This window comes from Ambystoma mexicanum, chromosome 8 (genome assembly GCF_040938575.1).
Source record: "Ambystoma mexicanum isolate Mex_15411 chromosome 8, UKY_AmexF1_1, whole genome shotgun sequence".
In the NCBI taxonomy this organism is placed as follows: Eukaryota; Metazoa; Chordata; class Amphibia; order Caudata; family Ambystomatidae; genus Ambystoma; species Ambystoma mexicanum.
Window position 1 is genome coordinate 724,501,222 of NC_090929.1, and position 25,991 is coordinate 724,527,212.

Here is a 25,991-nt window from a genome sequence, read left to right on the forward strand (position 1 = left end):
AACACTTCAAACACAGTTATAATGAAAGTAGATTCAATCCTTTCTCCTATCTAGACAACTCTAGGTTAACACCACTTAATTAAAACAGAGGTGAGTGCTTAACGTTAGATGACACTCTAGTAGTTTCCAAGAAAGGGAGAGAAAAAGCAGAAATGGGTTAAACACACCACTCTAAGGTCCAGAACACTTGCAATAGGCTTAAAGAAGCACAAAGTCACAGGTGAGCAAAAGTCACTAGGCAGGGCCCACTCTTAGAGTAGCCGGAGCGAAAAGGTGCCCAAGATCACACTGTTAGTTAGAGATTCAAGTCTTGCAAAGAGTCAAAAAGAGTTTTAGAGTGGCTCAGAAAGTTTAGCCAAAGTGTCCCAGGCACTCCCAGGTTCGAAAGCCGGGGACTAAATCTACCCCGTACAGTCGGTGGCAAGGGAAGCCAGGCGGAACACAGTACCTTAAGCGGAAAGGATCCTCCAGCGGTGGCAGTTGTTCCAGGCAGTGGCAGCAGGGCTCGACGTCGGTCAGGGGAGAAGAAGTTCTCGCTGAAGAGCAGAAGAGGAGGGTCGTTGCACTGCCCGGGAAGAAACCAGCCGCGGAGTCCTCCGGTTAAAGGGTTGGTACCGACTTTCGCGGTAGGGGGGTAAAGTGTGGTATTCCGGTTGCCGGGGTGCTTGGCACAGGCAAGGCGGCCACGAGATACCTCAAAGAACGGAAAGAAGGCGAAAACTGGTTGTCCCCACCAGTTAAGGGAAGGAGCCACTCCGTTAAGAGTTCTCCTCGGTCGTCGGGAAAAAGTGGTGAGACGGTTCAGCAGGGCTCCACCGGGTGGTGTCGTCGAAGCAGGTCGGCTCAGCTCTTCCCTCGTCGGATTCTTGGTCCTGTGGCGACTTCTGAAGTCCCAGTCCCCAAAGCCCTGCTTTTATGCAGCAAGCCCCCATTCACCCAGCCTAGCTGTCACTCAAACATGCTAAGTGGTGAGCCGGGCGGCTCACCACTTGGGCCAATCAGGACGGAGTGCGACTTGAGTTACCAAGGTAACTCAGTCCAGGGTGCCTAAATCCCCCTCCACCCCTCCTAAGTACCCCAGACAGAGTGGCACCACTTTGGAGGGCTTCTGTGGAGAAGCCCGCCAAAAGTGGAACAAAGGGCTCCACTTTGGGTCAGAGTTACAGAGGCGAACACCAACGCCATTTTAGAATCAAGTTTTGGCAAAAAGTCCCAACCGGAGTTATAAAAAGAAATATATAAACCGGCGGGATGTTTAAGGCTACCGTAAATAAATAATTAAATGTGTTAGCCTAAAACAATGGGAAATCCCATAGGGAAATATTCGCGGTCGAATATAAAAAGTAGTTTCCACTGCCACCAGCCAAAACTCGATCAGGGGGGACGGAGACGTGCCCCCTCGACTAACAGACCCTGGGGCAATCGAATTGCCCCAGCCAGTACGTCCACAATATGATGGTTTGTACTGGTTCTGTTCAGGATTCAAGACTAGCAAAGTCTTTGGTGACTTTACATGCCCTGGGAGACAGTAGTCAGTCCCAGGGTATGGAGTCTATGTTGGGGAGTCCCTAGGACACTCCTGGGTCACGGCACAGAGGGTGCTGTGTAACCCACATCACAAAAATACATGAGGCCCTATGGAGTAAAAGACCCCATAGCCCATTCAACACAAGGTTTAACCAAGATAACACAGTTCAACATGTCCAAGAGTGAGGGTAAAAGAGTCTCACTCTTGGCAGGAGAAAAAAAATAAACTCCAGAAATCCAGCAAAGCTGCTGGGGGACTCACTAGGTAGGGAAATTCAGCCTAAACAGAGAATTCTCCCTAACACTCGCCCCCCCCAGACTAAGGGACAGGAGGATTTAATCCACTCCTGGATGAACCTCATACCTCTAGTCGATGATATACATCCTAGAGAGTCCATCAGCATTTTGATGGTGACACCCTGACCTGTGCTCAATGGTGAAATCAAACCCTTGCAGGCAGATTGACCATCTCAATAGTTTTGGATTTTCCCCTTTCATTTGCATTAACCATCTCAAGGGTTGGTGGTCAGTCTGAATAACAAAAGTAGAACCATACAAGTATGGCCTAAACTTCTTCAGTGCCCACACAATAGCAAAGCATTCTCTTTCGATAGTTGCCCACCTTGTCTCAGGATCCTTCAGTTTCCTACTGATGAAGCAAATGGGGTGCTCCCTACCCTTCTCATCCAGTTGGCTTAGAACTGCACCTATACCTACATTGGAAGCATCAGTTTGTACAATGAAAGGTTGGTGGTAGTCAGGAGCTCTCAATACTGGGGCCTGGCAAAGAGCTCTCTTCAGTTTTTCAAAGGCCTGATTGCACTCCTCATTCCATTTTACCTTTTTTGGGAATTTGGGAGAGGAGATTACATTCAGTGGAGAAGCTATGGTCCCATAGTTCTCAATGAAATTCCTGTAATACCCAGTGAGGCCTAGAAAAGCTCTCACTTGGGTTTGAGTAGTTGGTGTTGTCCAATTTTGCACAGCTTCAATCTTGCTGGGCAAAGGCCTTATTTCTCCACCTCCTACCTCATGTCCAAGGTAGACCACTTTACTTTGACCAATCTGGCACTTACTGGCTTTGATTGTCAAATGGGCCTGTTTCAGAGCCTGCAACACATGTCCTAGGTGGTTCACATGTTCTTCCCAGGAGTGGCTGAAGACTGCAATGTCATCCAAGTATGCCATGCAGAAATCTTCCATCCCAGCCAGAACTTGGTTCACCATCCTTTGGAATGTGGCAGGTGCATTTTTCAGTCCAAAAGGCATGACCTTAAACTGGTACAAGCCAACTGGGGTTGAAAATGCAGTTTTCTCCTTGGCATGGTCTGTCAGGGCTATTTGCCAATAGCCTGACGTCAGGTCAAATGTGCTGAGGTACTTGGCTGCACCAAGTTTATCCACCAACTCATCTGTCCTGGGCAAAGGATGGGCATCAGTCTTGGTGACTGCATTTAGAGCTCTATAGTCCACACAGAATCTCAAGTCTTTGGATCCTGCCTTTGGTACTAACACAACTGGGCTAGACCATGGACTAGTAGAGGGCTCTATTACCCCGAGATCAAGCATCTTCTTGACCTCTCCTTTGATGTGGGCTCTGATATGTTCTGACATTCTGTATCCTCTGCTTTTGACTGGCAGACAGTCACCAGTGAGTATCTCATGCTGGCCCCAAGGGGTCAAGCCTGGTGACAGTGAGAACAGGGAGGCAAACTGATTTAACATAGATTTGCACTCCTCTTGTTGCTCAGGTGTCAGGTCTGAAGAGAGATTGACTCCTTCAACTTTTTCATCTAAAGGTACACCTCTGAGGAGATCAGGGAGAGATTCACTCTCTTCCTCCTCTGCAGCTGAAGCTAGGAGCAAGGCTCCTACATCAGGTCTGGAGATGTAGGCTTTTAGTCGGTTGGTGTGGAAGACTCTAGGAGCTTCCCTGGGTCTGCCCAGATCCACCAGATAGTTGACCTCTCCAAGTTTTCCCACAACCTTGAAGGGTCCCATCCATTTGTCTTGCAAGGCCCTCTGCCTTGTTGGGAGCATAACTAGAACTAGCTGGTCTTGAGTAAACTCAACCATGTTAGCCTTCTGGTCGTGCCAATGTTTGACCAGGGCTTGACCAGCTTTCAAGTTGTCACTTGCTTCTGCCATCATGTGTGACATTCTCCTCCGGAGACCTATCACATAGTCAGTCACTCTGACTGGCTTGAGGGGAGGAGCACCTTCCAACCCCTCCTTAATCAGGGCCAATGGACCCCTGACTGGATGGCCATAGAGAAGCTCAAAGGGAGAATAACCTACTCCCTCCTGAGGGACTTCTCTATAAGCAAAGAGAAGGCATGGCAGTAGAAGGTCCCACTTTTTCTTAAGGGGTTCTTCCAAAGCACCTATCATGCTCTTCATGGTTCTGTTAAACCTTTCAACCAACCCGTTTGTCTGAGGGTGGTAGGCGGTTGAGAACTTGTAGGTAACTCCACAGGTTTTCCACATGGCCTTCATGTAGTGGGACATAAAGTTTGACCCCCTGTCAGAGATTACCTCCTTAGGAAACCCAACCCTGGTAAAAATACCAAGGAGGGCCTTAGCCACAGCCGGAGCTGTAACAGTCCTCATAGGAATGGCCTCAGGGTATCTAGTAGCATGGTCTACTACAACAAGGATAAACCTGTTGCCTGAGGAGGTTGGAGGATCAAGGGGACCAACAATGTCAATCCCTACCCTCTCAAATGGGACTCCCACAACTGGGAGAGGCACTAAAGGTGCCACATTCTTGGAACCAACCTTACCAGAAGTCTGGCAGGTATGGCAGCTCTTACAATATCTATCTACTTCAGCCCCCATCTTTGGCCAATAAAAGTAGAGTGAGAGCCTTTCCTTGGTCTTCTTGAAACTCAAGTGGCCAGCCAAAGGTATCTCATGGGCTAGTTGTAAGAACTGTTGTCTGTTCTCTTGTGGGACTACAAGGCGTTTGTAGTCTCCAGGTTCAGACTCAGTGGGTTCACTGTAGAAGAGGCCATCTTCCCAGTGCAACCTATACTTCCCAGGCTCTTGCCCATCAGCTTGAGAAGCTGCCTGGTGGCGGAGACCCTCCAGAGTTGGACATTCTCTTTGCCCCTTACGAAAAGCTGCCCTGCTAGGCCCACCTTCTGCCAGTAAAGACTGCAGCTCAGGATGGTCCTCAGGGTCCAAATCTCCAATAAGGTTGGGGCCTCCTTCTAGCTCTTCCTCAGAGTCTAGCTCAACCACACAGGGTTGTACCTCTCTCTCAGCCTCAGCTGGAGGGGGAGTTACAGGTGTAACTTTGGACAACCTAGGGGAAGTCCTTGTTGGAAGCACTGGAGTGCTTGCTGCTGGCTTTTTCCTAGGAGTCTTGGGTTGCCCCTTTGCTCCTGATCTGGTAGTTACTGCAGTAAGTTGCTCCAGTGGTAGAGGAGTGATTTCTGTCATCATCTCCTGAGATAACCCTCTCAGGGTTTTCTCCCTTGCAGGTTTTGTGAGTTCCTGAAACCTTTTGCTAGGAGGTCTGGGGGTATGAGATACAACTCCAAGAGCTTTGAGGTCATTACCCAACAGAACCCTACCTGGCACTTCACATTGTACACTGACAGGTATTTTTACAGCCATATCATTACATTGGATGAGAACTGGTAACTGGGGACACATCTGCACAGGCCCACCAGCTAACTTGGTGAGGCATTTGGGTGCCTTAGCAACATCCTCTGCCTTGAAAAATGATTCATCCACCACAGTTATGCTGGCTCCAGTGTCCCTAATGGCAGGAGTCTCCTGACCATTCACCTGGACACTGTCCTTATAATACTCTTTAGTATTATCTGGGATAGAGTTATAGACATCTAAATTCTGTTGCTCCCACAACCCCAGAGAGACTAAAGAAACACTAGCTGAGACTCCAGTGGGTTCATCAGCTAGTAATAGAAAGTTTCCACTTGCCATATGTACTCCCTCTTCTGGAGCGAAGGCTAAGGAGGCAAGCTGGACCCCTGAAGGTTTACCCTTACATCTGGGATCTCCTTTCACATGGTCAGTAGCCTTACAAACAAAGCATGAGCCAAAGGCTCGCTGGAAAGGAGGCTTGTTCTGACCTCCTTCTGGTCTGGGACCAGAAGGTACACTAGCCTGATTTGGTTTCCCTTGTGGCTTACCCTTATAGTTTTGTTTGGGGCCCTCTTTGGAATTTGTAGTATTAGAATTCTCTTTGGAGTCCTTCTTAGACTGTTTTTCCCCATCCTTCTTCTGAGTTACCCCAGAATCCTTGTGAGTGGCCCTGTTGGCAACCCACAAGTCAGCAGCCTTAGCTAGTTTCCGGGAATCCAATTCCCTGGAATCAGCCAAGTGTTGTCTGAGCTCAGGAGAGCAGGCATCATAAATAGTCTCCAACATAAACAAATTCTTCATACCTTCATAAGTGTTCACCTTGTAACCCTTAATCCATCCCTCTAAGTTTTTCAAACATTCATTCACCCAGGTAGCCCAAGGGGTACCATCATGCTTTTTGAGGCTCCTAAACCTCTTAAGATACTGGGAAGGGGTCTTCCCAAACCTAGCTATCAAAGCTAGTTTCACACATTCATAGTCCTTCCTATCCTCCTCCCCCATCTCCATTACCACATCAGTTGCAACAGGGGGAAGCCTAGAGAACAACCAGGTGAGTAAGTCATTTCCTGTGATGTTCTGGAGCCCATGATTATATTCAAACAGAGACAACCAATCCAACACATCCAACTTAGGCTCATACATACCAACCAATTCTTTAGGCATCCGGGGTCTTTTAGGACTGGAACTTCTAGAGGAGCCAGAGAGAGAAACATTCTCAACAGATAATTTCTTCATTTCTAAGTCATACTTGAGCTCCATTTCCCTTAGCCTTAGTTCTTTGTCAGTTTGAGCATTAAGTTTCTTATACTCCAATTCTAGCTTCATTTTCTCCAGTTCAAAGTACTGAGGACTAAATGTGGGACCTGGTAAAGGTCCAGTAGGCACAGCAGGTAGAGCAGGCAGAGGCCTAGGGGGGACAGTTACAACAGCCTCACCCTCCTCTTCTGACTCTTCCTCAGAATCATCAACATTTTGCTCCATGTTAACTTCAACACTGTCATCTACAGTTGCTGGAGTGGTAGGTTCCTCTGAACCATCACCCAGACTTTGGTTAGCTAACAATCTTTCAATCAGCTCCATTTTCTTGCCCTTAGTCAGGAGATCCTTATGTTTACAGAGCACTCTTAAACAATCAGCAGTTTTGGCTGCAAGGGACTCTTGACTATAGCTTTCTATAACTGACATGTTAGAGGTTTTACTTTTTCAGTGCTAAGCTTTGTGGTTAGTTGCACTAAGGTATCTAAAGCACAATAAAGTGTATACTCAATACAAATCCCACCGCTGTACACCAGTGTTAGGCAGAAACCTGTGCAGTTCCCTTGGGGAACACTGCAAAAGATTTAAGACTACAGGTAGAGCAGTAAACCCCTTTGGTAGCAGTCTGTACCACCCAGATTTACCTGGTAGCTGTGGCTGAGCAGTCAGACTTCTCTCAAGAAGAGTTAGGCAGTATGCAAAGTATACACAATATGTACCAAAACACAATAGCACAAGCAAACACTGACCAGAGCTTGGTTTCAAAAGTATATAGTTATTTATTTAAAATACACATAAGTTAAAAACACTCTAGCACAATATAGTAAACACTTCAAACACAGTTATAATGAAAGTAGATTCAATCCTTTCTCCTATCTAGACAACTCTAGGTTAACACCACTTAATTAAAACAGAGGTGAGTGCTTAACGTTAGATGACACTCTAGTAGTTTCCAAGAAAGGGAGAGAAAAAGCAGAAATGGGTTAAACACACCACTCTAAGGTCCAGAACACTTGCAATAGGCTTAAAGAAGCACAAAGTCACAGGTGAGCAAAAGTCACTAGGCAGGGCCCACTCTTAGAGTAGCCGGAGCGAAAAGGTGCCCAAGATCACACTGTTAGTTAGAGATTCAAGTCTTGCAAAGAGTCAAAAAGAGTTTTAGAGTGGCTCAGAAAGTTTAGCCAAAGTGTCCCAGGCAGTCCCAGGTTCGAAAGCCGGGGACTAAATCTACCCCGTACAGTCGGTGGCAAGGGAAGCCAGGCGGAACACAGTACCTTAAGCGGAAAGGATCCTCCAGCGGTGGCAGTTGTTCCAGGCAGTGGCAGCAGGGCTCGACGTCGGTCAGGGGAGAAGAAGTTCTCGCTGAAGAGCAGAAGAGGAGGGTCGTTGCACTGCCCGGGAAGAAACCAGCCGCGGAGTCCTCCGGTTAAAGGGTTGGTACCGACTTTCGCGGTAGGGGGGTAAAGTGTGGTATTCCGGTTGCCGGGGTGCTTGGCACAGGCAAGGCGGCCACGAGATACCTCAAAGAACGGAAAGAAGGCGAAAACTGGTTGTCCCCACCAGTTAAGGGAAGGAGCCACTCCGTTAAGAGTTCTCCTCGGTCGTCGGGAAAAAGTGGTGAGACGGTTCAGCAGGGCTCCACCGGGTGGTGTCGTCGAAGCAGGTCGGCTCAGCTCTTCCCTCGTCGGATTCTTGGTCCTGTGGCGACTTCTGAAGTCCCAGTCCCCAAAGCCCTGCTTTTATGCAGCAAGCCCCCATTCACCCAGCCTAGCTGTCACTCAAACATGCTAAGTGGTGAGCCGGGCGGCTCACCACTTGGGCCAATCAGGACGGAGTGCGACTTGAGTTACCAAGGTAACTCAGTCCAGGGTGCCTAAATCCCCCTCCACCCCTCCTAAGTACCCCAGACAGAGTGGCACCACTTTGGAGGGCTTCTGTGGAGAAGCCCGCCAAAAGTGGAACAAAGGGCTCCACTTTGGGTCAGAGTTACAGAGGCGAACACCAACGCCATTTTAGAATCAAGTTTTGGCAAAAAGTCCCAACCGGAGTTATAAAAAGAAATATATAAACCGGCGGGATGTTTAAGGCTACCGTAAATAAATAATTAAATGTGTTAGCCTAAAACAATGGGAAATCCCATAGGGAAATATTCGCGGTCGAATATAAAAAGTAGTTTCCACTGCCACCAGCCAAAACTCGATCAGGGGGGACGGAGACGTGCCCCCTCGACTAACAGACCCTGGGGCAATCGAATTGCCCCAGCCAGTACGTCCACAATATGATGGTTTGTACTGGTTCTGTTCAGGATTCAAGACTAGCAAAGTCTTTGGTGACTTTACATGCCCTGGGAGACAGTAGTCAGTCCCAGGGTATGGAGTCTATGTTGGGGAGTCCCTAGGACACTCCTGGGTCACGGCACAGAGGGTGCTGTGTAACCCACATCACAAAAATACATGAGGCCCTATGGAGTAAAAGACCCCATAGCCCATTCAACACAAGGTTTAACCAAGATAACACAGTTCAACATGTCCAAGAGTGAGGGTAAAAGAGTCTCACTCTTGGCAGGAGAAAAAAAATAAACTCCAGAAATCCAGCAAAGCTGCTGGGGGACTCACTAGGTAGGGAAATTCAGCCTAAACAGAGAATTCTCCCTAACACAACCATTTTGTCCCGCTTGGACTATGGTAACTCTCTCATGCTCTGGGCTTCAAAAAATTGCATAGAGAGATGCCAGAACATGGAAAATAATGCTGTACGTGCTACCAAAGGCATGAAGAAAAGCGGCCATGTCTCCACCGAAAGGAGCGCTCTGCATTGGCTTAAAATTGAGGATAGGTCCCGCTTTAAAGCCCTCACATTGGTGCATGGGTGCCTATATGGTACCGCACCGGCATAAATAGTGCCCTTCTCTAACCGAGTCACTGGTGCTGGCAGAGCCTTTCCAGGAAAGGCAGCCAAATACTGGAATAACTTACCCCTAGCCATTCAATTGGAGCCAAGTTATCTGGCTTTCAAAAAGAACCTTAAAACCCACCTTTTCAAATAGAAAATGTTCAAGATCCAAGTTTTGCCAATCAGTGTAGGCTAGAGTACATTTTGCTTTGTCCTGTTTTGTATTTACGCGTTTTATGTAATGCGCCCGGATGCATGCGTGTTTTCGGCGCTTTATAAGCATGCAATCAATCAATCAATAATTCATGTTGCCAGAAGGGAAGTCTACAAAGGGTCCAAATGAATAGTGAAAGAACATAATGCCCTGACTCAACCTCACCCAAGAATGGGAACATGGAAGGGACTTTCTTTTCATTAAAGGTATCCTGACTAGAGATGTGACTAAGCCTTATGTCAAGGGGGCTACTAAGGAGACATACCACAGGTTTGTTTGTAGTTGATCTATTTATTTTTTTAAACATCACTCACTTGTCTGATGGTGTTTTTTCCATATGTTTGTGGCAAGAACTTTATTACTCCTGTGACTAAGTCTGGTTATGGGAGTCACTACATTGCATCCCTGAAGATCTCCCGGTCGCCCTCAATTAGACCAAGTGACATGGCAGGGGACTGTTACAATGGTAATCTTACTCAGAACAGTACCCCTTTAAGGAAATTAAAGACCGGTAGGCACACTTGGTTCCCCTTGTGCAGGTGCTGGAATCCCCTATAAATTGACAGAGGCTAAGAGAGGGCATTGAATTGAAACAGGAAGCTCAACAGGCAATCAGCGAGCCATCTCACAAGGCCTTCACTGTCTACAGTTAAGAACAGATAGGCTAAATGAGTCCATCCGAGAGGCATGGTTAGGGCATGAGCACCAGAGAGAGAACCTCCCAAGTGGAGGGACTACCCAGCCCAAAGTCCAACATCAGACATGCCAAAAAGTCCAACATCGTCAAAAGTGGGGCTCACCAGCCAGCTGTCTGCAGTAACATTCCAGAATCCCCTTTCACCTGATACAGGCTGGAAAGCGGGACTAAAGCCCTATAAAAAGCCGACATTTCGGTCTAGCAGTATGGGAGTCCGGAGACAGAGGTCATTTGTAGTTGCCAAAAATGCATAGGGAGCAGGAACAGGTGAAAGTGCCCTGGAGGAGGAACCTAGGTGGTTTGAGGAGAGTAGACCCAGGAGGCTTGTCTGGTCGAGAGTACGCCCAGGAGGCTAGTTTAGTCGAGATTAGACCCAGGAGGCGGTATGGTAGAGATTAGAACCAGCAAACTCATCTAGTCATGAGTAGACCAATGTGGCGGGAGGAAAACAGACCCAGGAGGCCAGGGGTGGGGCGAAAAGGCCCAGGAGGTCAGGGTATGGAGGGAAACAGACCCAGGATGCTGGTGAGGAAACAGATAGAGGAGACAGGGGGTGTGAGGGAGACCCAGGGGGCAGGTGGATGGAGTGCAGGGGGGGTGAGGGAACTGGTCTGGTCGAGAGTAGACCCGCAAAGCGAAAGGAAAACAGACCCAGGAGGCTGGGGGAATGGAGGGGGGGTGTGTTTGGAGGAACAAACCCAGGAGGCCAGGAGGGAAACAGACCCAGGAGGCCGGGGGGAAGAAACAGACATAGGAGGCTGGGGTAAGAAACAGACCTAGGAGACTGGGGTAAGAAACAGACCTAGGAGGCTGGGGTAAGAAACAGACCTAGGAGGCTGGGGGAAGAAACAGACCTAGGAGGCTGGGGGAGTGTGGAAATGTGGGAAGAAAAGCACAAGAAGAAAATACATGTGTAAACGAAGGCACCTTATCATCCAATACCCAAACAATAGGGGTTCCTGGGCACAACAAGACTGGGTGTTGAGCCGGACTAAGCAGTCACAGATGACTAAAATTGCATAAAAGCAAGCACATTTTAGAAGTTGGTCTGCATTCCAATAGACTCACCTAAAAGTTTTTCTAGAGCATTGGTGAAAGCATCCACATCAAACGTGACCGGAGCCTCAGTAGGAATCCTAAACATTAGTTGAGATACAAGATGAAACAAAAGTGAATAGTTCCAACTACAACTTTTTAATGCATTCATTGTGAAGTGTCAGGTACACCCCCTGAGTCAAATGCTAGAGTGTGTACCCCATGAGAGTCAATCAACAACCAGTTACCTGTTTCATAATGCAGGTTGCCTTAAATCGGTCTTCACTTAATGTCTAACAATTTGTTGGCTTGCAATGCTGGATACCTTTCAACAGGCTGGCCATGTTCCCAAAAAAGGGCAAGATAAGTGGTACTAGTTAGTTAAAAAAAGAACTCATTCGGTTATGGCCAGTGAAATTATCTGCCTGCTTTTAAGATTACACTTTACTAACCACTTCCTTTAGCACAGAATAACAGCTGAACACATTTTTCAGGGATTACATGTTTAGAAAAGCTTCAAATACAATGACGATCTCTAAAGGAAGTTGTGCATTGGAAGATAAATCTATCATGGAATTTTGACAATATTTATATCCAAGTATATTAATAAGCTACATAGAAAGAATAGTCCAGACCATTTGCTTGGAATCACTGGTGACACACAATCTTTACATACCTACATTTTCCAAATGTTTGGGGCAAATCCTACTTCAGTATGTTTGAAACTTGCATACAATCTGTCATATTTGTAAAGCAACCTGACTAAAGCTAAAACATCCAATGTTACAAAGAGCTTTTCCAAAGCACTGAATTGGTTTAAAACAAATGTTTATTAAGATTTGCATAATAAAAGTTGTCTGTTATCTGTACATTTTAAAAAGCTAGTTTGCCAACATATATTTACATAACCTATTGTTGCTTGCAGTTGTAGCGTTTGGGGGGTGGGTCTGTTTTTACAGCTCTTCTTTTGTAAATATAAGTGATCAGAACGCTACTTTTATTTTATGAAAGTTCTGTAGAGCCAGCCAGGAAACAGTGTGTAACATTACACAAATACTATCCTAATTATGTAACAGTATAAGATTATCACCCCAACACCCCTCTCCTTCTTCCCAGGATTGACTTTTAAGAAATGTCCACACTACCAAGGTAAACTTTAAAACAAACAGTTTAAAGAAAGTTCCCCCCTTTACCTGATGGGCAGCATGATACTGCCTATTGCACCCACAACTGATGGGCAGTATGATACTACCTAGTGCACCAAAAGTTCTACCTTGAGTTTATCCTGTGGTCTCAAATGGCACATTGAAGGGCCTCATTAATATAATACAGGTATACAAACACCACAAGTGTTACACCCACTGCAAGGTGAACATAACTCCACTGTAACAGGAACGGTGTGTAAATACCTACACTTGGGGTATGTTTCCATGCTGGGTGTCTCTTGATAAAGATATTGAGAAAGCTATCTGATGAATATAAAAACATGCGTGGGTCATTAAGCTGTGGACTTTCTTGATAGATGCAGTGTGATGCGGCAATAGTAACTGAGGGAGAACCTTTCTCTTTGCTTTAAAGGAATAAGAGCTGACAACGTGGGTGCTAAATTAATTCGGTGATACCCACTCGATTTGTGGCGGAAGAAGACATCTATGTCCTTTTATTGTTTTGAATACTGTTTGCTTGCACAAATTAAGGTATGAGCCATTACATTTGGTTTTGTTTCTTTATTTTTTTGTAGGTATGCACTATTGGAGTTTTAAACGACTGGATAGTTTGAAGGTGTGTTTTGTTTGTTTTCTTGCAGTGTTGCTTTTCTGGCCCACTTTGGGGAGCATTGAGGAAGCGAAGGTCCTATTGAGAAGGGCTAATACATTTTTTCTTCCAATAAACGTAATTCTACTGTGCATAAAAAGTAGGTAAAATAATGTTTGCGTGTTCACAAATGCACACAATGATTCATTACTTTTGAATATCATAGTTGTGACTGATATATGGATTTATTCCTAATATAATTCGTTTGGCAACTCACGTTGTCTTCTTTTTGTCTCTATCTTTGGGTGTGTTGCATAGATCGTTAATTGGATAAATGCAACTTCTGTCTTTTAAAAACAGTTTTTAAAAAGAAACTCCACCCAACCCAAGATGTCCTACCGAAGTGGTGTTAAGGACAGAAACATGTTGGGTTCTTTTCTGTAGACACAATATTTAGAGCATTATGTTATTTGGTGTCTCATTGTGTCTATATGTTATGTTCAGAGTATAGTATTGTTGAAATGTTATGTTTATGTATATGTTGTGTGTATCAGACCAGTGTTGGTTGGGTGTTTTGAATATATTTTAGATTTGTATTTTTCCATGAAATAAAATCAAATTTGTATTTTTAGACTAAAACTACCTAGTACCATTTTTTCTTTTTTTCTGCACCAGGTGTTGTTGGGCGAAGTTACGAGTCACCCCTGAAATTGTTATATATTGCATTTTCTATCTCCTTTCTTGATTATTATATGTTGTCCTATCCCATTGAGGGGCCTGCCAGGTACAATCCCTTTCCCACTCAAGACTCATTGTATTAGCTCAAAAGAAATGGGAGCGGCCACCACCCTCCTGACTAGGGAAATGCCACAGAAACAATATAAAAGATGTCATGATGGCCTCAAGAACACACCAACTCTCAAAGACAGTTTCAAGGGTATTTGTGGAATGCTTTAATAGGATTCCACAAAGGCCAGTCCCTCTCTCTCTCTCTCTCTCTCTCTCATCATCTCCAAGTCTCCACTCACAGATTAGGATCCAGCTACAAGACCCAGTGAGGGAGCAAGAGAGTCAAGGTGGTTGCCTTTAGGCCCTTACCATTAACCAGCCAGATCAGAGGCCAAATTACAGAGACGAGAAACCATAAAGCTGAAGTAATGCCCATCCCCTTTTTGAATGAGGGTCCGCCGGCATTCTGCATTGACGGCTTGCTAGCAAGTACATTTCAGAGTCTGTATTCTTCATTGTAGAAGCGTCTGGGTTGCTGGTCTGTACTGGGCGTCATCCCGCTTGTTTTCTGTTCACCGGCGCATCTGCAGCTGGTGAGCTGTACAATCCCTGCTGCAAGGAATCCTGTCCCTGCGGTCCTGAGGTATAAGAGAAAAAAACACTAGCCAGCATGTTGTACGGCAGGAGCAGATGTACTTTTCAAGGTACATGTAGAAGGGACAGAGACTGAAGTCTAACAAACTTCCTCAACCCAATCTGGGTCAGGACTGGCTCTGGCAAGCACCCTGGTAAGCATTAAACCCCAGGATGAGAGGGGTCCCCATCCCCCCTTCACAAGGTCAGGCCCCTGACCCCGTCCCACAGCCCTCCCCAGAAAACTTCTGAGAAAGATTCCCAGGTTGAGAGAAGTTCCATACCGTTCGGAAAACAGTATTTTGGAGAGGATTTCAACTGAGAACTCCTATTGCCTCCTGGAAATTATATATTTTTTGCCTTAAGATCTGAATTGGTTCAGAAGTCCTGCAAGGTACTATCTGAGTGGAATTATTCAACAAATGCACTGTTAGGCACTTACAATTTAATGACTGAGGATCTCATTCTTTTCCAAATAGAGAAACAATCTTATATTTGAATCTGATTGGATCAAAAACCAGGCTTTAGCAATGAATTATCTTTTTTTACGATCTTAAATATGAATTTAAAGCTTCTAATGTTTTAACTTTATCTACAAAAGCATCCCTCTAGAAAGCAAAGACATGATATGTTGTGTTTTAAACTAAATGTACTTACTAGTACAGAGGTAATAGGTGCTAGGGAGAAAATCCAAAGGAATGACCGTACCTGTAGGTTTTGTACAGAGGATGTAGAGACACTTTCACCTTGTAATTGTTTGTGATGCCCTTATTGAGTTACGTTATGAATTTTTGGGCAGATTTGTCTCTGATTAATGTTTTCTAAATACAGAACTGTTTTGGTCTATAATTTTAAATAGCAATGACATTTCTCTTAATATATCCATTTTAAAATGTTTGGAATTGATTTTTTTTAAAAGTAACTGATTAGATGTGTTAAAGATGTGTTGTATGAATTGCATATTTTAATGATATTTTTATTTCTTTTTATCTCTGTTTTAATAGTGTTGTTTCTTTTGCTTTATTCTTTTGTATTGTAATTAATCATTGTTCTGTCATTGCAAAGGTTTGTTTTAAACCATGAGCAATTAAATAATTGTATTTTGGGGAGGAAACTAAGCAGGGCAGACTTTGTGCTTTTCCATACAATGGGCCTCATTACACGTTGTGCGCTAAAAACCGCATATTAGCGGCATGGCGCTATTAACGTGTCCGCCCTCGTAAGAGCGCGCTAATTACGCACCATTACGAGTACGCGGACACGAGCATAGCGCCATGCCGGTAATGACCCTACCGCCATGCCGCAAAAGTCCCAAAAAACTCCCTTACCGGCTTTGACGAAAGTGCAGATAGCACCTCCGCCCTCACGCTACATGCAAATTGCGGTCACCGCTATTAGCGGTCATCGTTATTAGCGGTGACCGTAAAATAGCGGAAGCGGAAATAGCGTCATCGCGCCGGAACGGGAAAGAGCCCGGCGGCCATCTTTAAAAACACAATCCATTGCCATCCTCTGCCCCCTGGACCTGTTTTGATTCGTGAGCCGTGCCAAACAATTGTGAACACCTGCATCATGCCCAAGGCACTCAAGAAATCGAGTGACAGGCTGCGCAAAGAAAAATACACCAATGAGGAATTGGTGATGTTGACACAGACCCTTGCGGAGAATGCTGAGGTGGTCTTCGCAAATGACATGCGCCGGCCAACCCTGTTGAGGAAGAAAGCCATCTGGGAGGCGGTCGCAGCCAAAGTCAGTGCAGTGGGCACCAGCACGCGCACTGTGCGCGAATGCAGGAAGAGGTGGGACGACCTCAGGCTGCGGGTGAGGGGCATCCTGGCGGAGAACCACCGCATTGCCAGTGCTGGTGGAGATGGATCCCCAATCCTGATGAAGGAATGGGAGGAGACGTGCGCCAACATGATTGCCGTCGAGTCAATAGAGGGAGTAGGCAGCATGGAGCTCGGCGTGGGAACCACTTCTGATGGAGGTGAGTGTACACATGACAGGATGCGCTGTGAATGTACTGTACCCCCCATATGCGAGCACAGACTCCTCTCATGCATGGACACACATCCACACATGCATCCATCCCTCAACATGCCTGTGTCAGACCCACACACACACACACATGCACACAACACCACAGACAAGTCCCAAACTCTACCATGCATGGATGAGGCACTGAACTGGCACATCACCTGCATCCACAACCACTAAGTCCCAATTGCCACAACTGCATTATTAATGTAATCTGCATTAAGTAAATTGAAACGCAACCAATGCCATCCCCCGTCTCGCCCCTGACAGGCTCACATACAGATGGGGAGGATGCCGCTGATGCAACACAGGCAACAGCTACATGCAAGAGGCCAAGGGCACAGGAGCCGGCGGATACCCCAACAACATCAAGGGGCAAGGGGGGCAGGCCGCACCAGACGAGTGCCAAACTTCGTCGGAGTGCCACTGCCACGGCAGTAATAGCTGCACCACCAACTGCGGCCCCACCACCGGTGGTGAACCCACCCGCACCGATGCCAGCCACTGAGGGCCCACCATCAGCTGCGGCAAGCTCCACTGGTGAGGCAGCCGCCACTGCCCCCCTATCCGATCTGGAGGACACCCTAGACCACGCCATGGAGATGCACACCCCAAGCCCCCCTGGATCACCAGAGCCAGTGCCATTCCACACCCCTGCGTCTGATACCACAGTTGAGGACACCGTCCCTGCAATCATGTCCCCCATGTTGCCATCACCTGCTGTGGTGGATGCATCCGAGGGCACAGGCTCAAGTGCACACTCACCCAGCACTGCCCACCAATTGACCACCATCCTGCAGCGCCAACAAGAGCTGTCTGTGCTGGTTGGGCAGCATGTTGAGGAGGCTGCCAATCGCAGTGAGAACATCGTGGAGGCGTTGAGGCACTCCACAGAGCGGATGGACGCCAACACCAACAGGCTGTGCGATGAGATAGGGAGGCTCAGGGAGGTCCTGGTACGCATGGCTGACACTATGGACCGCCACATTTCCCAACAAGGCCAGTCTGCCCCATCCTCATCTTCTGGGTCGAGGCAAACAAGCCCCCTCCGGCGCTCATCGCGCACCACCAGGCGCACATCTGCCAACCCTCTGAATCCCCCTGAGGACAATTGAAAATAGGGGGTCGATAGGGATCCCTATGTGTGCATAGGCCAGGGCAAACCTGGCAAACACATGAGGGACTGTTGTGGGGGGGGTGGGAAGGGTGTTATGGGTCTGTTGTGGGGGGGGGGGAGGGTGGTGGGATGTTTTTTGACTTGCACTTTCACACCTTAATGTTACTCAATACACTGGTTTCTGATCTAAACACTGGCTTGGACAACTTCATTGTGTGTGTGTACTTTATTGGGGACAGGGTCCATTGTGTGCTCGTAAACATACACCAGTGCATGACTCCCCATTACCATGTGACAGTACGAAAACATGTTCCTCAGAATATTTGGTTGATCAGATGCTGTCTCACAGCACGTCCCTCCTGCCCATCCCCTCTTGCAAGACCTGCATCCCCTTCACCTCCGTCCTCATCACCATCATCGTCCTCATCAGGTGCTTCTATTTCAACGTCAGGGGGCAGTGGAACATTCCGTCTGATACACATATTGTGCAGCATGACACATGCCATGGTGATCTTGGCCACCTTCTCATGTCCATACAGGAGAGCACCACCAGACCTGCTAATGCACCTAAAACGTGACTTCAAAAGTCCAAATGTCTGCTTGATCACGATGCGGGTACGGGTATGTGCACGATTGTATTCCTCCTCGTGCCTGTTCTGTGGGTTCCGTACAGGTGTGAGGAGCCAGGTCTTCAGGGGATAGCCCGCATCACCTGTATGGGGGAATGAACAGGGTCCTGTTACTGTTCACCTCATGAGCGGCCTGTTCACATCACACTAATTGACATTGCATTGTGATCCAAGTACTGAATTGACAGCATACATGCAGATGGTCTGTGTGGCAGCAACGTGCAAGGGGGAGGTTGACCCTGCAAGTAGTAATGCAACATTAATGCCTCCAACAGCATTTGACATGTCCTGGGTGAGGCCAGGTCTTAGGTGTCCCTGTCCCAGGCAAATTTGGTACCACACTGCGAGTGTACTGTCATTCTGACACCAATGTGGCCATGCTGTGAGGCATCACTTCAGTGGTGCTATAGGTGCTATGTCTAGGGGTGATCCCTTTGCATGCATTCAAGGGCGCATTGCTGGATTGATGTTGTGCAGCTTCAAATTGCATGTGGGTTCATTCCAAGTACATCGTGGCCTTCCCGGATGCACATTGGTGTACATCTGTATGTCCATTTCTCCTACGGACGACAGTCAACACCCAGTTGCAGTATGTATCTCTCCCCCCCCCCCCATCTCTCCCCCCCCCCAATCACTCCCAGTTGCAGTATGTTTCTCTCCCCCCCCCCCAATCACGTTGCCATGTGCTTGCCCTGCTACTCACCGAGTAGCCACAAACGTTGTCCAGGGTTTCGCTCCATGTAGCGTGGGAGAGTTGAGTTCCGCAGGACCATGGAATCATGTGTTGATCCTGGAAATCGGGCACAGCAATGTGTGATTATCTTGTTGGCGTCACATACCATTTGGACATTGATAGAGTGGAATTGCTTCCTGTTCCGGTAGACTACTTCATTGTGATGTGGGACCACCAATTCCACATGTGTACAGTCGATGGCCCCAATGCAACTTGGGATGCCTGCCAGTGAATAGAAGCCAACTTTTGTGTTTGCTATCTCCTGGGCAGTCCGTGGCATGGATATGTGTTCAGGTGCATGCTTCAGGAGGGCATCGAGTACCTGGTTCACCGTGCGTGTGAATACTGGTTGTGAGATGCCATGCATCTGTCCCACTGTATGCTGGTAGGTGCCTGTGGCCAGAAAGTGGAGCACACTCACCACCTTCAGTAGCGGGGGGATGGCAGTTCTGATGTCTATGAGGCTCACAATGTCGTCGTGGATCATGTCCACGATGCTGGTGATGGTAACCCTGTCCAGACGGTACAGGGTGTGTATCTGCTCAGGGGTTAGGTTGCATGGACTGGCTCTGACCCTGGGGATTGGTGGGTGCCTCTGTGGTATGAATAGGTGCCGTTGTGGTGCTTGCTGTGCCTGTCTTGCCCTCCTCCTCCTCCTCCTCCTCCTCCTCCTCCTGCGTCTCCTTTGTGCTGCCTGTTGTAGTAGCAGCTGCGCTGCAATGAGGTCCCCCAGGCCATGTACTGCTGCCAGTATTGGAACCATCTTTGTGTGGGAAGGGGTGTGGGAAGGGGTGTGGTGTGCTCCTTTTGAGCTGCCACAGTCTCCATTGCCTCCACCTGTGCTGATTGTGTCCACCTGTGGCAGGTGGGAACACTGCTCATTCCTCTTAACGGGTGCTCCGCGATGCCGGTATTAGCACCATGGCGGTAAGGGGTTTGAGTGGATTTACCATGCCGCTATTAGCATGTCCACTGGCCTTGTGATGCTGTGCTAATAGCGGCATGGCGTAATTTACGGGGTGGAGGGTCGCGCGCACACGGCCTGCCCGCTATTAGTGGCACCGTAATTTGCGATGCCGCTAATAGCGGTGTGCCGGGTCGTGATCCGCATGGGGATTTAACGTTACCGGTATTCCATTACCGGTAACGGTAAATCCCTACCGCCATCCGTGTAATGAGGCCCAATGACTTTACGTTAGCAGAAGCGGCTCAGCAGAATTCTAGGCTCTATAGCATCAGGAGCCCATGGTGAGAAAAGTAGGAAGTATGGAGTGATGAAGAGAATGATCCCCAGGTAGAAAGGCCACTTTTCATCTTCTTACTATCTTCCACAGAGGCCGATTCTTCCTCAGATAATTGGCTTTATTTGAATGGGGATCACAGATCAAATATCTGGATAAAGATGTTTTGGGTCAGGATTATCACCTATGTAAGCAAAAGGATAGGGTTTGCCACTTCGGAAGAGCTTTGTCCGTCTTCACAGGCACACATCAAGTAGTGCTTGAATGGGATTTTATCTGAAGTCTTCGGTGGAAAATGAGATCCTTTGGGAATGTGTAGTGCCATAAAACAGATTCTACACAAAATTAAGGCAAAGCCATATATTCTGAAAGGGCAGAAAGAACTTGGATGACCTCTTACAGAGTGATTTGTTCATATCCAGCCTGTCAACGGAAAACCTTTAAATAAGGGCTTCTTTTAGCAAGGCAGTTGAATAACTTTAAAAAATACATTAAGTATGCAGGATTCATCTTTCACTCTGAGCCAGCACTTGCCTGACATATATATGGCTCCGCCTTCGTTTGCTGACTTCCAGGAACTATTTACAGCCATCAATGAGGGCAGAGACCACTACTCTCCTGCTTGAGAATATTTTTCACCAAGTGGCATTTATCTCAGATTTGGTGTGAGATCTGCGGCCTTATGCATGGGCACATCAGTGGAAAACAGAAGGCGTGTCCACTAAATACTGATGCCTTTCAAAAGAGGGCATCCAGGAAATGGCCATGCCAAGAAGCGCTGCTGTTCAGTGATGAAACATTCTGCTTATGGGGAAAGGGAGGGAACCCTCTCCTTCATCTAGCCAGTGATCATCAGACTATCTATGAATCCTTGCTATTCCTCTATCAGGGCTCATACTATGCCAAGAGGAAGACCAACTGCCCACAGTTGCCTGGAAGATCCAATGTGCCTTCTCCAGTAAAAAGAAAATGTCTAAGCAAGCGAAACTGATTATTAGGTAGTAGTTCGACTATGTTTCTTCTAAGGCATTTAGGATCTATCTACACTAGACTGTAAGGTGCCAGTAACCATCACGATGGGCTACAGAACCACATTCTCCACCATGCCTCTGCATACAGACATTCTACGTGCCCTTTTACTCTTGCAGCTTTGAGAAGAAAAAAATGCTAATGCAAGGGCCTGCATCTAAAAAAGGTCAAGAAGTCTACTCTACTATTTCCTTTGTACCCAATTCTTTTTTGGGGGGGGGGGGTTTAGTTGTGTCCTGGATCTGAAGCAGGTAAACCATTATGCATCAACAATCACTTGCAAGATGGAAACTCTGCAGAGGATTTTTCGCTCTCAACAGATTTCCTAGGTTCCCTGGACTCTATAGACTGGTTCCCACATCTCGATCAGACCATGCCGTCATGTATACCTCATTTTCCAGTGGAGAATTGGCATTAGCATTTATCACCCCCCCGCCCCCTTTAGCTGAAAGGCGGCAACCAGAGTGATCAGAAACATTCACAACATGTTGGTAGCATTATGTTATGTTACCAGAATTTATAGCGCGCGACGTCCACCAAAAAGGCATCTTGACGCAAAAAAACTGTAACTGGATGGCCATCTGGCCGAGAACAAGATCATCTAAAAAATAAATGTTTTCAATAAGCATCTGAAAAGAAGATAGTTCTCAGTGGCCCGAAGGGCCTGTGGAAGCTGGTTCCACAGTCTCACAGCCGTCACTGAAAAAGTACGATCCCCAATACAGGAATATTTGACACGAGGAACCTGAATGAGATAAGCATCTTGAGTGTGAAGTGCTCGAGACGACACATATGGGTGGAATTCCAGCTGAAGATATTCGGCACCCCTACCTTAGAAAGCGCAGTGGATTATACATAAAGATTTTAAGGTAATTTGTTTACCCACCAGGAGCCAATGGAGTGACTGAAGAATGCAGGAGGTATGGACTCCAAAAGAAGATTCAGTAGCGATTCTAGCCGAAGATTCTGAAGAACTTGAAGATGTCGAATGAGGTATGCAGGTTGTGCCAAGAAGAGAGGATTGTAATAATCCAAAGAACTGAAGAACAAGGGGCCTGTAGGTGGAATGGCAGATACGGAAGAACTTTCCGAAGCACTTTCAATTGTCGATGCCCAGATTGGCACAATGCACTCACCTGGGCTACAGCACTGGCAGGGCAGCTGAAATCTTGAAAGCTAAGTCCTAAACCCTGGGTACTGGCAGCAGGAATGGGCCAAATGAGGGGGGCAAAAAGAAGGGGTCCATCAGGAGGTATCCAAACGGGGGCCTATCACCAGCACCTCTGTTTTGTCCGCATTCAATTTTGGGCACCATTATTAGGGGGGGAATATCATTGTTCTCTTACTTGAATGACTGGCTTCTTCATACAACAACCAATAACTTGTCCAGTCTCTAGATGCATCCAGTCTGTGATGCTCTGTTGTCAGATGAATTCCTGATAAACTGAAGAAAGTCTCACCCAAGACTCCCTGTTAGGAACATTTCTCTTTTAGGCAACTGTTCCTCCATAGTCTATGTACCCCTAAACCTTTTGTTTTTGTTTTACACCTTGTCCTGACTTTTTACAGTGAATTGAAGCCTTCAGCTTCACTTCACTGTCCTTTTGCCCATTTGTAATGGGGAAACCAACTAGTCCTTCAGACTGTCAGTACTGCGAAAGTATGTTTCCCTTTTGTCTTTTGACTTTGCTATCCGTTTGGGTAACTTTTTCCTATTGCCCAAGGCATCTTTGAATGCAATGGGGATACCTTGCGATTTTTGGTTACTCTTAAACGTGCCTAAAGACAAGCTGGTGGCAGCAGTTACATTTGACCATTTTTGTTATATTTTTAGATAGCTCTCTCGTGTTTACCGCGTTTGACAACTAACTGTGGCTAGTGACCTAACATGGCCATGAGATATTTCCCTCGTTCTTTCGCCGTTTTGTTCTATGGCCTTCTTTAGGCAGGAATTCCCTTTTATTGTCATGCATTTGCCTGGGAAAGCAGAACATTTAGAAGGCTAGTGCATGCCATGTTTTTTGGGACCCACAAGGTGGGCTAGGACTGTCTGGTCCCAATCCGCATACTGGTACAGTATGTCTGGTTGTGCATGTATGAGTCAGACCCACAGTGGTCCCTGGTTGGACCACTGCTGTTGTGCATTTGTCGGCAGATCTTTCCATTGGAGGGCTTGGTAGTAAAGATTTACATTTATGGGTAATTTTCCCACCAATTGTGAACCCTCCAACTTTTTGCTGTTTGACCATCCTAACCTGACTTTTACCAGTGGAGCCGAGCCTTCTGCTGTTCTCCGCTGGGCTTTTGCTCGTTTGGTTATGGGGAAACTGACATGCCCTTAAGACTGTCAGTACTTGGACACTTTGTTTCCCTTAGTCTTCCACTTTGTTGCTATTCTTTTAGTAACATTTTATCAGTGCACAATGTAATTTACAGTACAGTGCACCAGGGTCCCTTTTTCATTTTTAAGATCCTATACACCCTCGAAGGATTTTTGGTGTATGTACAATTGTGTCCAGGACAGAGCTGGTGGCAGCAGTTACTTTTAAAGCATTTTTGACTTTTTTCTCGTTTGCCGCGTTTGGCCCAGGACAGTGGCCAGTGCCCAAAATGGCCATGCCACGAGGCCCATTGTTCTGTCCTTTGGCCATCTAATCCCTTTGCCTTTCCCAGGTCGAGCCGACCCGGGAAATTCCTTAGTAGGTCATGCAGACCCCCCTGCAAATCGAAGGTTTCACAGGCTTCTGCATGCCTCGTGTGTGTGCGCCCAAAATGTGAACTGGAGCAGTCTAGTTCCAATACACATTCTGGGTGCCAGGATGTCTGATGTGCTGGGATGACTAGGACCACTGTGGTTCGTGATTGGTCCAAGTCTGGGATGACTGAATGTGAGCAGATATCCTATTGGTTTCTCTTCGTTTTGGTGAAAAGGAGATCTTGGATAAGAGAAGGCACCTTACGCCCATTCCATGTCGATATTCAGAAGTTAGAAAAGGAGCCAAGTATCCTGAACCAAAGAAGCAGATCCGTGGAACCGCTGGTGACCCGCTGGAAGGTTTGGCACCCTGACCCCGCTGTTGTCCCGTCTGAGCCCCTGCTTCTCATTGATCATAGAAGGCCTCCAAGGGCGTTTTGACCCGTTGGTGGTAGTGGGACCAACTACTCTCTGCACCTCCTGCTTAACCTGTAAGCAAGCCTTTTCGGAGGTGTTCCTCGACCGCCCAGTGAACTGACCAGCTTGTACGGGACCTTTGCCCTGGAACCACCGCCGTCTCGAGTTTTGACTTGAGCCTTTGGGGACGGTATGCTCTGGGTATAAGGCACTCTCCCGCCGAGTAGCATTCCTAGGTCTGGAATTAGGAGAGTACGCCGAACCCGAGCATACGCAGTCCAATGTCGCCCAGCTGTGGTGACGATCTTTGTGGGTGCCTTGCTGCTGCTGTGACCCCCTGTGCCCTAAGACGAGCTGCAGTGGAACTGCCCTGATCCCTTTCCCAGGAGTGGAGAAATTGCCACTGTCCCGCCACGGACTGAGTCCCAGAACGCAAACCCTGAAAGCGCCAGAGCCGCATAACTGCAGGATTTGAACCCACGAACGAACTGGACTTGACTGGCAAAGTTTGGTCCGGAGTACGGAAAGTACTTGCATCCCTTACCGGTGGACCCTGGCACATCCATAGACTTTTATGCATGAGTGTCCCCTGAGGGCCACTCTCCTTTATCGAGGTATTCTGTGCTACTGAGCTATTCCCAATTCTTGGAACCTGCTTTGCCCTCTTGTGGAGAACCTCCTTGAATAGTGGGAAGTTATTCTTCATCACCTCACCCACCGTCCTGAGACAGTACAGCCCCCTGAAAAAGACTTGTTTTGAACTTAACCGCTCGATCGGGAGCGCCACACTTCTTAGGGACTGTACTGCCTATTAGTTAGTGTTTGATTTGCAGAAGGACTGCCTAAATATATTTGCACTGTGTGGCCCCTGTCTTTGCAGGTTGTGGATCCCTACTTGTGTAATATTCTTTTAGGCCACTAGTTACTGTATATAAGTTTCATAGTTAGCGTTGTGTTAGTTCTGTTAATACTGCTGAAGATTTACTTTGCGTTTTATTTAAAAGGCCTTTAAAAATGTATATGTATTTTTGATATATATACACCTGACAGAGTAATTTGTAGTGTTGTTCACTGTGTGTGCTCACTGTGGGCTTTCGATCACTCTCACCCCTCCTGAGACCTAGTCTTGACCGCCACCAATGCTACCTTGATTGGTCTGGCTTGTCCAGAAGGTTACCCTGTTCCAAGAAACTAGGCTGGCCTCCCGAACCTCTGCCCACCAGGTCAGATTTCAGAAATCCATCTCAACCAATTGGTGTACAGTGGTGGGATAGGATTGAGGGTACCCAGTGTTGCGCACTAGTAAAGGTTCTCAGATTACACATACCCAGGACACATAGTGACCTTAGTAGTAACTTAACTGTAAAGGCTAACGATCTTAAAACATGGAAGCAATAACAAACATAACCTTGAATGCTTCGAAGTTACAAACACTGAGAATGTTGTGTACCGAGAGAAGCTTATCCGCTCAAGGTACCAAAAGTGAAATGATCCAAAGGATCATGGATTGGCAAGAGGTGCAACTCGATGCCATTACTAGAGATGAGAGTGCAGAAGGTGGTGGGGCTGCTCTCACAGATAGCTCTAGCAGAGCTGTCGCTGCCCCCATCCATGGGGTCCATGAAGACAGGGATAATGCAGAGTCCCAAGTTTTGTCTGTTGGCTCTGATGCTGAAGCCATGATTGAATTCAAGAAGCAAGAACTGCTGTTTAAGCAGAAGGAGCTTGAATTCAACATGGCA

General features: G+C 47.0%; 1 protein-coding gene across 2 annotated transcripts in view; it reads right to left on the reverse strand.

Moving 5' to 3' along the window:
- The window catches only part of ECD (ecdysoneless cell cycle regulator), a 1,545,240-nt gene that overhangs the window by 241,350 nt on the left and 1,277,899 nt on the right, over positions 1 to 25,991 (reverse strand). For both annotated transcript variants that reach the window (XM_069610537.1, XM_069610538.1), the window contains exon 12: positions 11,268 to 11,335. In XM_069610537.1, coding sequence (XP_069466638.1) covers positions 11,268 to 11,335 — 68 coding nt within the window. The remainder of the gene's footprint in view (positions 1 to 11,267; positions 11,336 to 25,991) is intronic.